An 18,993-nucleotide genomic window follows, 5' to 3' on the forward strand; every position below is an offset into this window, starting at 1 on the left:
GTAGTGGGAAAAAATGTAACCAACACAGTTATGAATCGCACAGCCTATTAAATACTCCCCACTTTTCTCCCTCCCACCCTTCCTGGGAATCGAGTTTTTCCATACCTTCCTCTCAGGTGTCAGAAGAGCTTTAACTCTAGCCCTTCTGTTAGCTATCTCTGAGCCCTTGCCACCTGAATCCATGTTCTTGGTGCTGAATACGTTACATTACTGTCAGTCCATTTCTCCCTAGCATGCACAGTACAGAAAACTCCTACAGTACCAGCATACCCCAACCTCATACTGACATACAACTCAGCTTCCCTTTGTGCCACTGAATTTTCTACAAGTTCAAGATCTTACTCTTTAACCTAAAGCTCTGGGTCACCCTGAGGTTAGACAGCAAAGAAGAACATGGGTTGGTATGCAAATTCTGCCCTCAAACGCGTGGCTGTCAAATCCCCAAGGCCCACACATAGACACATACCATTCATTCGGAAGCAAAGTGTCCCTTTCTTTTATCTTCAGTCTCAGGAATTATATTTATGGGGGTGATTAAAAAATTAACATTCAGCCTACATAGTTCATTTAATGTTGCTTGTATGTGTTTACAACTGAGAGAGACAGAGACAGAGACAGAGAGACAGAGACAGAGAGAGTTATAAAAATAATTGAAGAAAAAGAGGTCATGGTTTGAGAGAGAGTTGGGAGGAGGACAGGGAGGTGCTAGAGGGGGGACAGAGAGGAAAGGAACTTATGTAAATGTAAATACAGTACTTGTGTATGAAATTGTTTAAAAAAATAAATATATGGAAATAAAAACAAATTAACATACAGTAATTCCTTCAGAGAAAACATTACAGCACACCCTCCTTAGAAATCACAAACAAGTGTGAAAGTCTGAACAGTAACTCCACAGGAGCAATCGCTGGGAGGGCAGGAGTGTGCTCGGTGAGGTCACAAGTTTCCAATTAGGGTGTTTTTCAGGGGTCAATATATGGTTACAGGCTCCTTACAAGTTCACATGGCTTTGGATTACACGGTTGAGTCCCAGAAAGAAAGGAAAGCCTAGTTTTCAGAGAAAGCTAGAACTCGGGCAAAGGGAGGGGACGGGGAATGGAATGCCTCACACCTTTCTCTTCATCGGGAAATAGAATTCAGAAAAGGAGTAAGTTAACGATCAGAGAGAAAATAGGAAAACCTAGCGCAGACCAACAGCCCCTAGCCCCAGCAGCACTCGATGTCCCAAAGCTCTTGGACCCGTGGAGTGTGACAAGCAAGCTCAGCTCTGCTCTGGGTAAGGCTGCAGCACTCCATCTGCATCCTCACCTCAACCCTGGCCCTGCTTCAGGCAAGGCTGCCAGGGAGGGAGCTCGAGCCGGGTAGGTTAGAGCGGGTGTAGGTGGTGCAGGCTAGAGGGGTGCAGGCAGGCGTTTGCCTGTTTCACTCTTTGGCTCAGGCCCAGCACTGTAAGAGGGGGTGGGGGTCAGGAAACACCTGCCGATTAATGAGGCACTTGCTATGCAGAAGGCACCATTTTAAGTGCTTTACCTGTATTCATTCATTTAATCCTCACAGCTCAAGGAATTACCCCTGTTTTATGATGAGAAAATTGAGGCACTGACAAGTTCATGGGGGTTACTGGTCCAGCTTTTTCCAGACTTAAAATTTAACGCAAGGAACACTGAAGTGTGTGCGCTGAGCTAGGCTCCCACTGAGCGCATTAGAGGGATCAAACAGCAGCTGAAAATTCTACAGTCTACAAAGTCCAAGTTCTTGAAAAGCCTCCTTTTCCCAAATGAGGAGGCCATTTATGATCTGGCCCAGCAGAGGACACAGGCTTGTGTAAGTCTCAGGAGCAATGACGGAAGAAGACCCTTCTGAGAATAACCCCAACCAAGAGGTTTCAAAACTCAGAGACTGGGGGTTTCGGAAGCATAATCTTCTCTTTGACTCTAGAGGAACTGTTATGCTCATCCTAATACAGTCAGGAGCCAGCTCTCACCAGGGACATAAAAGCAGAAGGAAGACTGGAGGCATCTGAAGACAAAGGACGTGTGCAAGGTTACACACGGAGGCTCTAGAACAGGTCCAGCCTGGTGGCCAGCTTGAGCTACACAGTGAGATCCTATCTCAAACAATCACAAAGAAAAAGGAGGAGGAAGAGAAGGAAGAAGAGCAGGAGGAGGAGGAAGAGAAGCAGGAGGAAGAGGAGGAAGAGGAAGAGGAAGAGGAAGAGGAAGAGGAAGAGGAAGAGGAAGAGGGAGAGGAGCAGAAGGAGGGACAAGAGGAAGAGAATGTATATGCTTGTGGCCACATGCTGTGTTGGTGCATGCTTGGAATCCCAGTTCTCTTAGAAAGCTGCAATAGGATTTCAGTAGGTCCAAGTCTTGTTCGAGGTAAATTATGTATTTGTCCATCTGCCCACCTATCTCTGTCACTCCGCTGTGATCAGAACCATGATGGAAGGCTGACCCCACTAGAAAACACTGAGGACAGCTGGGCGGAGTCACCTCACATTCATGAGTTTTGCAGCAGCCTGTCTTCGTTTTCTGCACAGTGCAGTGTGGTGCACCTTAAAGCATCACTCTTTCCTGGTAAAGTTTCCCAGATAAAGCATTTTTCTTTCCCCTCTCTGTTCCTACTGCTTGTCCTTAGGAGGTAGCAGGAATGTGGTAGGAGAAACACCTCAGGGTAGACTTCACAGTGAAGGCCTTCTCAATGGAGCCCTAACCCACAACTACAGACTCACACTGCCCAAGCTGAACTGTGTCTATCCCATAACCCTAGGGTATGTGACTATGGAGAGGTAACTTAAAGAGGTGACCAGGTCAAGATGAGCTGGGTAGGGGTGTTCTGAAGAGGCACATGGATGGGGGTTGGGGGCATCGGTGAGTGTCTGAAGAGGCACAGGGACAGGGCTTGGGGGGGTTGGGGGGCATGGGTGAGCAAGAAACCTCAGAAAACCCAACACTGCCACTTCATCCTGGACCTGGGCTGCCAGGATATGAAAAACATCTTTCTGGTGTTCAAGCCATCCGGTTTTTGCTACTTTGCTGTGGCAGCCCTCGCCGACTAACTCAGACATGAACAGGTAGATAGTACATACACTAACAGATGTCCCCCACCCCACCTCACCCCACCTTGAGACCACTGGGTACTTCAGAACAAAGACCTCAGCCTATACAATTCACAGTTCAGAAACTTCCCTAAACTAGGTATTTAAAAATTATTTCAGATGATTATCACAGTTCAAAGGGTGCTTTAAAAAAGAATCCTAGCACTTCATAAATAAAACTTCACACTTTTTAAATCCCAGGCTTCCGATTCTTCCAATGCTCAGGTCACCGACACGGCTTCTCTGGCCTGCTTGTTTTCTGTGCAGGAGAGAAGGGCAGCTACCATTCAGAAGTGGCCAGTTCAGAAGCTGACAGGAACTCGGATCGTGAGCTCAGAACCACACCCAAAACACTTCTTATGACGCCGGAGGGCAGAGGGTCAAAGGCAGGTACAGTGTAGCCTTGGTACTGGTCACAGACCCCGGCACACTGTCTTGTCTTCTCTCCAAAAGACAGTGCAATTATCAACAGTTTGCTGTTGGATTCTGGGAAAACAAAGGGCCTTGACTGAGTGAGGTCCCTCCACCCACGGCCTCCTCTACGCTAAAGACATCACCAGCAGAAGATGGATTTTCCACTAAATATTTTTGGAATGACAAGTTTGGTTCTTTGCCAAAGATGGCAAACTGAAACCCTCTAATGCCTGTGTCCCCAGAGCTGCCTTTAAATAGCAACATTTGGACTCCTGTTCCTTGGGCAGGAGTCACACAGGGACGGGAGGGCAGAGGTGGAAAGGCAACCTCTGTTCTTTCTGTCCTCTTGCAAGATCAAGTTGTTCCTGAAAGACAGGTTTTGGGGGGCGCTGGGCTATCTTATGACTCCAGCTTGTTGGATATGAGGCGTCAGGACAAAGCATTCGAGCCCCATGGTCTTTGTGACATCAGTGACACTCCTGGACACTGAGGGCAGCTTAGGACTTTTTCTGCAGTCTTCGAAACTCTCAAAATAAATGCCTGGGGCAAAGTTGGGAGAAAATGGGGTAAGAGAGGGCTCTGTGATCACTCTTAGGAAATACCCCAGGGTGATGACCTCCCGTCCTGTGGGAAACAAGAACGGGTAGAGGAGGAAAGGGGGAAGCCTGAGTCATGTTTCTTGACATGTGACAGACAGGTCCTGAAATAGAAAGCCATAGGTTTCCAGTCTCAGGGGTATCACCTTCAAATATGTCAACGTTCTTAGGGTGGATCAGTTTTCCCAACCGCTGAGGCCCTGCTGTGAGGTGAGGTCCTAAGCAAAACACAAGGCCTGACTGGGAGTCTTTGAGGAGGCAGGAGCCTTGAGGAGTTCAAAGGCAAGGCCGGCCAGTGGCCTGCACCTTCAAGAGCCACAGGGGTGAAAGGTTACTAAAGCAGGAGCCACTGACCAATAAAATGATGTTTGCCCAACTCTCTCAACAAAGAGACTAGGGACCGCATTCTCACTGCTAAGATCGGAGTCATCCTGCCTCCAAATCCCACTGTTATCCCGGCCAGATAAGGAGCTTCTTCAGGGCCCAGCAGCTGGCCAGCCTTCTCTCCTGGCTGGCTTCATGAAAGAGCTGAAAGGTGCATTGGAAACCTTTAATCAAGGTCTGTCATCAAAAATAAACAAATAAGACTACAACTTGGGCCAACCAGCTATAAAGGAATCTGCCTGGGGTGAGATTTCCCGTGTTTGCTATGCTAAAACCAGGAGACAGAGAGCATGTGTTTGTTTGACTAGAGAAGGTAAATATAAAACAAGCGTTATTCCAACCAGGCCCTCTTAAAAGGCCTGCTCCTGTTAATTAAAATAGCGCGCGTGCACGCGTGTGTGCGCGCGCGCACACACACACACACACACACACACACAAGCACACACACCATGTGAACTGACTGAAGAGACAACCAAAAGCTCACTCCCACCCAAAGCACTACACTGGCATGGGGCCCTCTCCTGGGCTCTTTAGTGAGCATCTGCAGACAGTGGTAGGGAGGTGCTCTTAGAGAGGCTCTTTCTATGGTATGGATGTGAACTCAGCAGTCAAATGCTCTTACTGCCCTTTCTACTGTAACACACATTCCAAGGGGGAAAAAAGAGGAGAGGCACTGGTCTACTTGAGTAGAGCCCCAGTCCTCTATGAACTGCTGGCTGCTGGAAAGCCAACCCCTGCTCCCTTTCTGATGACCTCTGGGGATCCCAAAGGAAAAGCCTTCTGTCCTCACGCCACAAAGGAAAATGCCCTCTATCCTTGCACCAGAGCAGGACTCTGAGTAGTGTCATGTTAACGGCTCTCTTTTTGCCCCTACCATTTGTCACCAGAGTGAGCTATGAGCTAAAGTGACTGTAGGCCATTACACAAAGGCCTCAAGAAAACTAACTGCCTGTGGTACATTATAGAGAGTTCTCTCACGAGTTCCATGTGCCTAAACTATGACTCAGAAAGCTCTTCACAGTGGGGATTCTGAGCCCTCCTGCACCTTATCCTTAAAATCACTTCAGCAGCTGAGTGTTTAAGAAACCTGAGGCCTTCTTCTTTGAAATTTCTTAGGACTTCAAAGATGATACTTGTGGCCATGTCAAAGCCAGGCTGCCCAGAGCTTGCCAGAGAAGCAGATCTGGGGAAATATTGTCTGACTGGTTAGTCTCAGCTAAAGAGAGAGGAAGAATTTGCAATCTGACCTGTAGTCTACACGTTGCACCACAGTCTTCTACCTCTCACCAGCTCTGGGGTTTACTGTCCCTTTCTCAGAATGCCACACAGCCACACCTAACCCTCACCTGCAGCTCAAAGCCACAAGCAAAGCTCAAGGATCTTTCTAAAGTAATACCCGTGCAAGCAGCTCAAGGCCTGATCCAATTAGGCTAAAATTCGAATTCACCTCAACATAAATGTGAATTTCAAATACTTAAAAAGAAAATACTGTTTCTTCTAGTAAAAGCACCAGGGCCTGAAGGGTGTCCAGCAAACCATGTAGTCACGTGTCCTTTCGTATTGTCCTTGCTGCCATGGACAGTAAGCCCAGTTAGTTTGTGGTGCTGGGGAACTGAACCCAGGGCCCAGCGCATGCTAGGTGAGCACTCTCCACTAAGCAGCGTGCCAACCGTAAGTCATGTTTAAATGTGACAAACAAGCCCTTAAGTGTCCATAAGGAAGAACACTATGCTGCCAGTAATGGTGTAAGAGAGGCACATTGTCACTGCTCCTGGAGTCATTCAGTATTAGCAGACTTTATGTGACAATAATGAAATAAATGCATGTAATTATTGCCTTATGCTCCAAAGACCCACAACCCAGCATAAGATGAATCGCACTATTATAAAATTATAAATCACATCAGCCCCAAATAATTATACAACTTCAAATTCTCTAAGCTCCTGCAACGCTGAGAGAGACAATTCCTATCCATATGCAAAGCTTAGTCTCAGCATTTGTAACTCCAGACAGAAATCCTTTACTTCAATTGGTGTCAAAGACAGTAGCATATTAAACATACGCCATGTTGTATAAATAAACAAAACAGCTTACTTTATGAATCAGTTTAACTCTTACTGAAGAGTTGAAAACATATTATATAACGAATTCACAAAGCCTACAATGACATTTCCTATAAGGAATTCTCAGGAACTTAATAAACAGTCTCACCCTACGGGATACCATCTCAAAGACTAAGACAATTCTTATGCAGGCTACAAATCAATGTTTAATACCTTTTATTAGAAAGGCTATTTCCTGAAGCCGGGCTTCATGTTGGAGACCCATTATGAAGGATTAACCTGTGGTTAGCTTTAGACAAGTTTTTCTGCTGATGCCCAAGAAGGAAACGGTGGCACATGGTCCTCCCTGAACCCCTAAAGAGGCCCAACCACTTATTTACAACTTCACACTTGCATCACTCAGTTTGGTCAGAATTACAGTTTAAGCGGGGCTGGAAAGGATGCACACTGCTTCATAGCACTTAATGCACTTGCAAAGGACCTGAGTCTGTTCCTAGCACCAACATGGTGGCTCACAATCATCTGTAACTCTGTTCCTAGGGAATCCAATACCTTCTCTGGTCATCAAAGGCACCAGGCAGTTATGTTATGCAAACAGACATGCAGGCAAATTATCCATACACATAAAATAAAATGATGACTCTAGAAATGTTAAAAGCATGGTATAAGATATTATATCCACTTCATTATTTTAAATCACAGACTATGGATTTGTCAGATGGAAACAGTGAGAAGGTAATTCAACCATTTCGGAGTCTGGGATACTCTGATTTAGTTGTCCTTTAGTTTTTGCCTATCACAACACTCCCTTTAGAAGGTGTATGAATAGTAACAGGACCAGTGTCTTCATTGTTTGCTCAACTCCACATGACAGCTGCATGTGTCAGCCTGGCTGCCACACCACAAACACCCTTCTGCTTTTTGTCTCAACCTCAAGCTAAATGGTATGAACATGCTTGCAAAACTGTTCATGTTCAAAACTACTAGAAAAAAGAAAAATAATGTCTATGACAAAACGGGGTACAGAGCATGTATATGTATATGTATATGTATATGTGTATATGTATGTGTATTGTATGTGTATGTGTATATATGTCCACTAACTTGACTTATCATCACCATGTCCCTCCTAAAGCCCTCAGCAGAGCAGGGGACAAAGGATACCCTCTCACTCACACACACATATGCACACACACCCATGGCAAGGATGGGAAACTAGGGGAGGAGGCTCAAAATGCCTGGAAAAGCATTCTGGGCGGGAGATGCCAAAGATTTTGAAGCCCCCATCAAGCCACTGGCCTCAGTCCAGGTAATGGCTTTTCCTTCCCTTCAGTTACCACAAGAGTTTTCCAGCAAAGGAAGAAAGGGAAAGTGGAAAGGTGAGGAAGGGCAGCTTCCAGTCTCTTCTCTGTGCAAGGGAGGGCAGAGGCTCAGGCGCTGATGGGCCTGGGGCCTCCACAAAGCTGAGGATGGCTGAGGAGGGGTCTAAAGGGCAGGGAAGCAGACTCAGCAACGTTCCTTTAACTTCAATAACAGCAAAGCTGCGGACACACAGACTGCAGGCTGGAGCTAGCCAGACATTGCTTTTAGGAAAAGAAACAGCTGCCAATCTGACCCGTGGGCTTGCCTACCTCCTGCTAGGAAGGCAAGTTGCCAGGAAAACAGCATTTGTCAGCACGGGGTTAAAGATGGAAGCTCCTAGAAGGCCCTTTCTATCCCAGCTTCATCCTGAATACCTCCCTACCAACAGCCAGCAGTGAGGTCAGATCCACAGGGTTAATGACTTGGCTAGCCTCGTCTCCCCCAGATCGCCACTGCACTGCCCACTCTCTTCTGCCTGGCAGTTTTCTTCAGTTTTAATATCAAACATTTCACACGCCCGCTTGAGCTCCGGGACTCAGCAGAAAGGTCCATATAGCTGTCAGCAAACTGATAAGAATTTCCAAATGACTCCACTGGGCCTCTTTAGAGAGGAGAGGCAAAGCAGCCCATAAAGCGAGAGGGCAGGGGCCACGGAGAGCAGCCCTTCACACGGCTTCAGCATGGCACTAAAATGAGCCGCAGATTTATGGGAGTGTTTTAGCCCCTGGCCTGAAGCCTCTGGGGGCTGAGGCTCGTCTCCACTCTCTAGTGGGACTTCAAATAGGAGGCAGAACTGGCCTGGCAAGGAAGGGGTCGGGAAAGGTGGCTGAGAGAACAGAGAGAAAGGGGAAAGCAGAGAGTAGAGAAAAACCCTGCCCTAGAGCACACTTTCTCCAGCGGGGTGTGTGTGACTACTGTTTCTGAAGATGTGGCCTCACAGCGACACCATGAAGGCCTTCACAGCTGTCCACTGCCTAGATGTGAACCTGGATTTTAATTTTCTCTGACTGTTTACTTTGTTTTTAATGTTTAGCACTCCCACCAAAAAATGAATAAAAATCATCACTTGGCAGAGAAGAGATCAGAAGATGAAGGGAAAATTCAGTAAAAAAAAATCATTTCACTGGCAAGGGGGAAAGTTGTAACAGAGAATTAAAACCAAAAGGCCGACCAGGGGCTCAGTGTTTATCTCCCTGTGAGCCCTGTTGATCCTGAGGGAAGAACAGAGGTGCCTACCTCCATGCCAAGACTTAGGAGTACACCCAAGCCCACAGGCCTCCATTCTGTTTCGAGTTTCCAAGCCCAAGAGCAAATGTGTAACAACACTTCCGCACTAACTCACTGTGGTTCCCGAGGGCAGGCCCTGCTCCTTACCCTGCTCCTTACCCTGCTCCTTACCATGCTCCTTACCAGGAGGGAGGCACTTCCCCAAATTCAGATGCAGGCCCCAGGGAGTTCCCGAATGACCGCCAGCACAGCACAGAGCTGGGGCCAGAGCCCACATGCTTTAAATCCATGATCTCATTCGGTGGATGAGACCTCTAGGCAGTCTTACCCAGCCTGGTTTAGACTGGAAAACTGAAGCCTGGGAAGTTAAGGAACTGGCCCATGACAGAGCTCATCAACACATGACAGGCTTGAGCATCTAAATTCAGGTCTCTCCCACTCACAAACCATGAGCTTCCCACTAGTACATTTTAAAAACTTTTTTGATTAGAACTCATAGTTAAAGCATACAAATATGCTTTCTATGGGAAGTTAAGACAGATTATTTTTAAAACTTTTGTCCTAAGTATTGAGCACAGGGCCTTGTATATATGCTCAGCAAGTGCTCTACCACTGAGCTATACCCCTGCCAAAAACTCAAGACAGAAGCCAATGTTTCAGGAAATAATTACCTTCACCATATAACACTCTGATAGTTTCCTTAAAAAAGAAAAAAAAAGAAAAAGAAAAAGATGCCACTTGTGACCCACTGAATTCAACTCAGCTCACTGCAGGCTGGAAAACACTGCTGTATATCACAAAAGCAAAACTCAAAATACCCGACTAGACAGACGCCTTGAGACCTGGGTTCCTGTACTCTGGCTATCAGACATGTCCTCAAGGTTATTGGGGCCCCAGGCCTTACCAGTCAGTCATTTGTAAAGTCTAAGGAATGCCTGGATAATTTCTAAGATTTGATTTTTACAAACTTTCAACTACCCAGCCTCCTTTCCCCCAGAAGCCATTCCTCGCCAAGCGTCTACCCCTTCCTCCTTAATCACCATGAAGCCCTCTGCTGCTGGTACTGAGTCCTCCCTGGCAGGCAGGATGCTTCATCGGTCTCCCACTTACCAACCAGATTCCAGCAGGAGACAAGGGCGTCACAGCCCATCCCCTCTTCTCTAGCACAGCACCCCATGTCAAAGCCTCCTTTCACCCCACCTGCTCTCCTCTGGAAGACTCCTGATGGCCTTCAGGACAACTGGGTCCGTAACACTCCTGACCTAGGATTTCTCGTTGTTGTTGACATTTATGCCAGTAACTTGAGGTTCCTGTGAAAAAACAGGCTACATTCCTACATGCCAACACATGCTAGGAACAAAGCCTGTGCTGAGGATATGTTCCTGAGGTGAGAGCTAAGTCAGTAAAGTGACTGCTGTACAAACATAAGAACCTGAGACTGGATCTCCAGCATCCATATTAGACGTAATGCATGGTGGTACAGATCTGTAACCAGTGCTGGGGTCAGGGGAGAGAGGGGCAAAGTCAAGAGGATCTCTGGGACTTGCTGTCCAGTCAGCGGAGCTAATTAATGGGCACCAAGTTCAGTGAAAAACCTCGTTTTAGAAATGTAAAAGGGGTAGTGATATATGAGATGTCAACTTCTGGCCTGCACACACATGTGCAGACATGTGTTCATACAAAGACAAAACATACAGTACATATACCCACGTGTGTGTGTGTGTGTGTGTGTGTGTGTGTGTGTGTGTGTGTGTGTGTGTGTAAATTCACTGGATTTATACACAAGTAAATTTCTGTAGAAAGTCAAGCACTGAACAGACGCTGGTATCACAGTAGCTGGCCAAGCTGTGCCACTACCCAGTTATGCTTGCACACGGACAAAATATACCAAGGCTGCCAGAGAACACGGCTTTATGGTGTCTCCATCTGGACCTTGAGGATTTAAATCTCAGAAGCTATACCAAACAACTGCAAATCAGTCCAAATCTTAAAGACAGGAAAATTTATTTACAGGCCCCAGTGAACTATAAATCTGAGACAGTTCTATTAAAATGCTTTTCTTGGCTTCCCATCAGATACTTGGTAAAAGTCTTTTTCCAACAAGGTTCCTAATACCAAAGTTTCAAAAAAAAAAGTTTTAACATACACACAGAGCAATGTTCTCCCTTAAGATGCCGATTAAAGCAGTTCTTATTTACCCTGCTTTAAACAACTGCATGGACTGGTCTCTCACAGTGTGGGGTTATATACACGGAAAAACTTAAACACAGAATACACAGTACTACTGAAAAAACATGCATTGAAAGTCTCCCCCAGTGGTAACCCTCAGCAAGGCTCTCCTATTGGCCACAGGGCCTCTGGGTATCAGAACTCACTTCTCCTTTCAAAGGAAGAATTCCAGCCCAGAATGTGTTCCCTCTAGGGGAAGTGACACAGTAGCATTTTTCTTCTCTGGTCGTGCTGGGGTCTAAAATCAGGACCTTGTGTATTCGAGGCCAGTGTCCTACCACTGAACTGCTCTGCCATCCCCATACTTTCTAAGAGCAAGCTGGAAAGCCAAGTTGAAGAAGACAACAGAGTAGCCTGTCAGAATTGAAGTGAAATTGTTTCATGTGTGTGTATGTGTTAGCGTGTGTGCTTCCAAGAATACAATATACTAATTTATTACATGTATATGTGTATGTGAGAATGCTAGTGTGAGTGTAATTCTAAGAGTATAATCCTCTATTTACTACATGTGTATTGTGTATCCTCAAGAGTATAATCTACTAATTTATTACATGTGTACATGTGTGTGTGTGTGTAGTTCCAAGAGTATAATCTAATTTATTTCTTATATGTATATTTGTATGATAGTGTGTATAAAGTATAATCTACCAATTTATTTATCATATGTTGAGTATATGTGAAGTTCCAAGGTTATAATTCACTTGTTTACTGAGTGTGTGTATGTGTGAGTGTACAGGTGTGTAACACTGATATCATTTGGAGGTCCGAGGACAACATGTAGGAACTGGTGCCTTCCTCCACCACATGGATGCTAGGGATTGCACTAAGATTGTCAGGTTTGCGCACAAGCTCCTTTGCCTCTGTGCCATCTCAGACCCTCACTTGTGTAAATAAAAAATTCTCCATTTCACAGCTGGGGAGAGGGGTAAGAATTACATGAATTACAGCACTGACCCCAGAAATTAGCAGCGACACCCTTTCTTCCTAATGTATTTCTAGGACTGTCCAGCTTGAACTATCTCAAGCAACCTCTTTGGGGAGGAGGCTAGGTGAAGTGATGGGAAGTCAGCCTGAGTGGCTGGGAATGTGAGCTGACTTCATCCAGCCAAATGGCCCTGGGGTCTGAGCATATTTGTGGCAGAACAGTGTATGTCCTGCCTGCCTTAGTTGTGTGGTCCTTGGAAGATCACTGCATGTAAAAAGCTGACTCTTCCAACAGTCTATCTCCCTCCTGTGGAAAGAATCTGCTTTGTAAACTGGATATGCTGAGGTGGGGGTAATGGGCAGACTGCCAGACAACCTTAGGGACAAGACAGGCCAGCAGCACAAGGGATCCCTGGATAACACAGAGTCTGGGTGGCCGAGGTGTCTAGACACATGAGGGAATTGCAGAACACTTTCAAAACTGAAAGCTTAAGAGGCTGGAACAGTGGCCCAGGCCCAGCAGCCAATTCCCTGCACCCACAAGGTGGCTCACAACTGTCTGTAGCTCCATTTCTCGGGGACCTGGCATCCTCCTCTAATCTCCATGGGCCAGGCACTGGGGTGGCACACTGACAAAATACGCGAGCAAACACTCCCATGCACAAAATAAAAATAAGTAAATCTAAACAAACAAACAAAAAAGAAATACAGACCAAACAGAAAATACTGTTACGACAAAAATGAACCAATATATTTTTTAATTATATATGTTTACCAGATTAAACTTTAATTTAAGGATTGAGGCTCCCACTAATAACAGCTTTGGAGGAATGGTATATTCGTTGATACTAAGACTGGGAATGCAGGCCATGAAAAACAAAACAAAGGCACTGTGTCCTGAAGAACTGTACCATCTGCAGGGAAGGAAGCCTACAGCACTTCTGGCTCTGGCTGCTCTGCTGAGAGTTCTGACCCATCTCAGACTCAGTGAATTCGTGTGACACTGCCCTCCCTTCAAGGTTGTGGCATCAATATAGCTGTGACTATGGAAACCAAATCCTGGAATTCAGTGCACGGAGATTCTGTATAATAAGGCAGACTAGAGCACCCTCAAGTTGCTCACCCACACATGAAACACGTGGGCACAGGCACAGACGGGCACAGCTCTCCTGCCTTGTGGTCTCTCCGGCCCTGTCTGGGTGCTACACCCCTGGGCTCATTTGCTAAGCAGTGGCCTGTCCTTACCCTACTCAGATGCCACCATCCTCAAAGGCTCCTCTGCAGCACACAGATGTGGCAGATCTACTAGGCAACCACAAACTACAGTGAGATGCAACAGAGCAGAAACTCGTTCTCCTGAGTGCTGGTGACTAGAAGGAAGACAAGATGGTCAAGTCCTTGCCACCTCAAAGGCCTCTGGTCAGCTGAGTACAAAGAAGAGTTCAAAGGCAAGGCAGGCTCCTGACTTCCACCTCCTAGTGTCGCTAGGGTTAGAGGTCACTGCTTGTGGAGCCACTGACCAATAAAACGGTGTTGGGAACTCTGCTCAACAGATAAATCAGGGGTCCACTTACACCTTTCCCCCTTCACATAAACATTTCTAACCAGCCAGTGCAGCGCCTCCCCAGCCTTTGGAGACAGGCGACTGCATGCTTTTTCTTGTGATTCAAGGGAGGCTGGGATATGAATGTGCCATTTGATAATAGAGAGACATTTAGCTGCAAATTTCCCCCTGCCTTTAACAAAGCAAAGCTCATCTTTAAGACCTCCCAGACAACCTTCCCTGGCAACTACTCCCGAGTGCCATCCGTTCATCTGAGCTTAGTGCATTCTAAAACTTGGACACCATCTTCCCAACCAGCTCTGCGGGTAAACTGCACCCCAAGATGACTTTTGCCCTTGTAATCAGAGTCACAAAGCCTTGCTATGGCCCATAATCTCTCCCTGAAAAAAACAATTAGGGCTTCAATAAATCAGTTAACTAGTTAATTAGCACAGGGCACAATAAAGCCCGAGTGAGACCGCAGCTCCCATCCACTAACTGAAGAGACTGCTTTCGCCACCTCTCCTGAAGCCGTGCAGGTCACAGCGAGACCTAGTCCCAGTGCTGTGCTGTTCACACTGCTCTCAGGGACTTTTCAGAATTATCTACTGAGGGGCTCTCTGTTATGGTCTTCTTCATAACTATTGGCTTCTTCACAGCTTTGGCTCAGTTAAGGCTGGAGCTCTGTCCGTAGGTGTAGTCGCTCTATAACCTCTCCTTTATGCCAACAGTAACAGTTATGATGATAATGACTGTACAATACTCAGATCATAGCCTTTCTTTTATATTTAGTCAGTTTTAATCCACCTCCCCCTCAGTGAGTGCGTGAACGCGTGCATGCATGTGCACGTGTGTCATGGGTGCTGTCCCATGCTGGTAGCACAAATGTCTGCATTGTCATTTGAACAAAATGGTCTCCAGAGAACAGCAGTGAGGACTGTGTCCCTTGAGAAGCAAGCAGTTCCTGGCATTGGGGATTTCTCACAGACTTAAATCCATGGCAGGAAAATTAGTCACTTAAAAGTAGATGGAGACCCCTGCTGGCAACAACTGTTCCTGCATCTTGTTAAGCTCTTGCTCTAATTCTCTCAGGATGTCAGGCCCTGGTGTCAGTTCATGCTGACCTCTCACCTGGCAGGGAGGTAGGAGACCCAGTGATTGTTTTCTCCAAAAAGCAGATGCCTAGATTACAAAGTGACCTGAAGCTGAGCTCCTGGGGAGGATCCCCTGAGGTGTAGGATCAGCTTTAACACTCCAGCCAAGGTGACGCTCAACTGACAGGTGTAAACAGAAGGCGAAGGCAGCACGTACAGTTACAGAGCAGTGTACACCTTGGTGAGTCTCCCAAAGACCCAAATGTAAAGGCCTGGTCCTCAGATGGTGGCAGTGGAGAGCACTGTGGCCTTTAAGGGGTGAAGTGCGAGGGGTATTCAGAGTGGGCATGCCCTGGAAGGATGCTGTGGGGCTCAACACCCCTCCCCCCATCTTGCTCTCTCATGACCACTTACCCCATCACATGTCCCTACCATTAACATAGGAAGCCAAACCAGTGCGCTGACAGACATTAGCCATGAGCCTCCAAACCTTCTTTCTAAGCTCCAGGACATCTTTACCGTGACATGACACTAATACTCGCCAAACTGAGAGGTGACATATTACCAGTGGAACTAGTGGATCTCAACTAAAGCTGACGGTTCTCACGCAAGGAGAACTTAGGACAATGACAAGAGATGCTGGAAGCTTTACCATTTGCAGGAGGAGCAGGTGCTACTTGTGTAGTCAGAGCTCAGTTTTGTCAGCCTTTATATGGAACTGGGAAATTAATTCAAGCTTGTTTACCTGGGACCAGTCCAGTTCAGAAATGGGGGTGGGGGAGGAGACAAAAGAGGCCACTTGGGAAACACAAACCCTGAGGAAAAGCAGGCAGGCTGATGGTTACCCTAGAGCACCTTGGACAGCTGGGGAGCAGTCCCAGCTAAATGAACACTGGGAAGCCGGGGATGGGTGAGAGGGCAGGCAGAGGAACCCCAGAGCTGGTGAGAGGGGAGGGGCCCACCAGCAGAGGTCAGGGCCCTTGTGACCTGAGGTATTCAGAGATGACCTCTTAAATACCAGGGCTGGCTGGGAGGGTACTGCTCCTGCCAGAGACAAGCCTTCCACGGAGTTAAATGGCTGTCTAGAACATGCGGGTGACTCAGCTAAACCTTCATCCCATATATGATAAAAGGAAAGCCAGGCCATTCGGTGCCTGGGATGGTCACACAGTTAGTACGATGGAGCCATGGCTCAGTGCAGTGCTCAAACTCAATAACCAAGGAGCAGCATGCTTTCCGTGCCCTCCCCCTTCCTTCATGTTGTCTCAGCTGTCCCAGTGACGCCATGCCCACCAGTGACAACCGACTAGAAGCCAGGCTTGTCCCGGCCAGGCAGCTCCCACTCTGATCCCGTCACCACACTGTGGGCTGTCGGGGCACTCTGTTCCAAATCGTAAGTGATCTGTCTCAGCGTGGGGCTGGCAGGGCAGAGGGAGACGAGACAGAACTGCTCACCTTCTCCCCAGGCCTAGCTTCTTCCTAGCATTCCCACAGAGGAATCTCACATGAGGTGCAATTTTATTTAGTGGGTGATTCTATAATTCATCTAGTAAATGAAGATACCATCAGCTAGGGTGTGGAGGCAAATGCCTTCCACCCCAGCACACAGGAGGCAGAAGGGGGTGGATCTCTATGAGTCCAAGGCCAGTCTGTTATAGAGTAAGATTCTATCCAAAAATTAAAAAGAAATAATTATTAAAAGAGACAAAAAGAACCAAACACCCAGGTTCTTCAGGGGCAGATTTCCCCCAGTGCTATAGGTTTATGGTGGAGATCTGACAGATTCTCAGATTCACAAAACTCTGATGACATCAACTGGGTGTAATAACAGGAAGCCCAGAACCTCCCAGCAAGCACAAGTGGGCTATGAAAAGCTACCAGCATCGGAACCTGCAATCTGTTCTCCACTGGGATGGCACAAAGCCCTTCAGAAGGGCTCTCCAGGGCCCACAGAAAGCAGTGCCTGATCTAAGGGTGCAGGCTGGTATTCTACTCAGGAGATCCAGGCCAACCACTGTGTGAGAAGATGCTTAGGGGCACTATCACTTGAGGCCAGTGTTAAAGGCCTGACCCCTGACTGGCAGTATGTGGGCAGGGATAAAGCTTTTAGGAAGGGGGGGGGGTGTTGCTCAGGTCACAGGGTTGTACCCTTGAAGGACATCGTAGGGCTCTAGCTCTTTCTCTCCTCTCTTCACACTGTACGAGAAGTGAAATGCTCTGCTCAGCTCTATACTCCAGTGACCTGATGTCCCTCTACCCAGCAACAAGTCCACCCAGCCATAGGCCAGAATCTGCTGAACTATAAGCCCAATTAACCCTTTCCTCTTTGTAATATAATTATCTCCAGCATTTGTCAAAGTGAATGAAAAATTACTAATACAATACCAAAGTACAAAAGGTGGGACCAGGCACAGCCATGTTCCTTCTCCTAAATCCCTGGATGCTGTAAAGCAGAGGGAAGTGGGTACCCAAGAGGGCTGAGCAGAGCAAATTTGGTCAAACAGCTGGGCAGGCTGAGGATACACTTAGGAAGCAGGTAGCCCTCCATCCCCTCATGCCACAGCTGGGGGACTGCCTGACTTCATCCAGATAGCCTGCTCTCTGGCCACTTGGCCAAGGGTGAGGAGCTAGGCTGAAAGCATGGGCTGCATGCAGAGAGCCTCCTCTGTGTGCGTGTGCATGTGTGTGTGTCTATGTCTGTGTATGTGTCTCTATGTATGTGTGTCTGTGTGTGTGTGTCTGTGTATGTTGTGTCTCTGTGTGTGTCTGTGTCTCTCTCTGTGTGTGTATGTGTTATATGTGTAGAGGCTAGAGGTCTACATCAGGTCTTTCCTTGATCCCTCCCTACCTTTATATAGTTCTTTATTTCTTCATTTGAGACAAGGTCTCTCTTACCTTAAGCCTGTCACTAGAATGAGTTTCAGGGATCTGTCTGTGTCTACCTCACCAGCACTAGAGTTATGGGTATGTGTCTCCAAGCCTGGCTTATTACATGAGTCCTAAGAATACAAACTCAGCTCCTCATGCTTGCAGTGACAAGCATTTTAAGCCATCCCTCGGTCTCATGCAGATAATTCTAATACAGATTAAAACATTAGAAATCCATACAAAGACAAAGACACAGAAAGACAATCACACCACTGAGTCCAGGGCCACCGTTTAAATGTAACTTGCTTGACACTGAAGCCTGATCAGGCTCCTTTAGGAGAGAGAGCAATGAGATGGAATGTGACCCATGAATAGGATGGTGGCACTATCCAGGCAGCCAGAGACCTGCCCAGGGGAGGGTCAAAGGGTAAAGAGAGGTCTGCAGAGGGAGGCAGGAAAACTGTGAACCAGTAATGAGACCATTTGTCACAAACACTGTCTTCCTTAGGACACAGCCAAACAAACGTGCTGCCTTGCTTCCCTGGCTGTCTTACTCAGTCACCTCCTATCACCTGGCACCCTGAAATCACAGCAGGGTCCACAGCACAGCCTAAACCCATCATTAATCTAAACTAGTGGTTCTCAACCTAAGTAATGCTGTGACCCCTTAATACAGTTAGTTCCTCATGTTGTGGTGATCACCAACCATAAAATTATTTTGTTGCTACTTCATAACTATAATTTTGCTACTGTTATGAATAGTAATGTAAATATCTGATATCTGATTCCAAAGGGGCTGTACCCCACAGGTTGAGAACCACTCACTGATCTGAACCTTACTTGAAGCAACTGGCCTAATTGTCCCTCCCTAATAGCTGATATGATGCACTTGGCTGAAGACCCTCTGTGTCCAAGCCACTGCTCTGGCAGCCCACTGCCCCTCCCCAGCCAGGTTTCTCAGCTTGGCCTCTTACCTGTCTCTGCATCTCTTCAATCTGCCTTTGTGGGATGTTCTGCAGGATGCTGTACACATCTGACATCTTTTCCTCTGGAACGACCACAGATGCCCTGGAGACAACAGCACTATTACATGTGCACAGCCCTTTTCAGAAAACAATACTTATGCTGTCCTATTTCCATCTCACAGCAGAAAGCCCAAAGCTCCTACAGCCATGCATCTTTCTCTGTCTAC

At 46.9% G+C, this 18,993-nt stretch overlaps 1 protein-coding gene across 2 annotated transcripts in view; it reads right to left on the reverse strand.

Moving 5' to 3' along the window:
• The window catches only part of Ext2 (exostosin glycosyltransferase 2), a 126,888-nt gene that overhangs the window by 74,019 nt on the left and 33,876 nt on the right, over nucleotides 1–18,993 (reverse strand). For both annotated transcript variants that reach the window (XM_021192542.1, XM_029536400.1), the window contains exon 7: nucleotides 18,776–18,869. In XM_021192542.1, coding sequence (XP_021048201.1) covers nucleotides 18,776–18,869 — 94 coding nt within the window. The remainder of the gene's footprint in view (nucleotides 1–18,775; nucleotides 18,870–18,993) is intronic.

The sequence above is a fragment of the Mus pahari genome, chromosome 3 (genome assembly GCF_900095145.1).
Source record: "Mus pahari chromosome 3, PAHARI_EIJ_v1.1, whole genome shotgun sequence".
In the NCBI taxonomy this organism is placed as follows: Eukaryota; Metazoa; Chordata; class Mammalia; order Rodentia; family Muridae; genus Mus; species Mus pahari.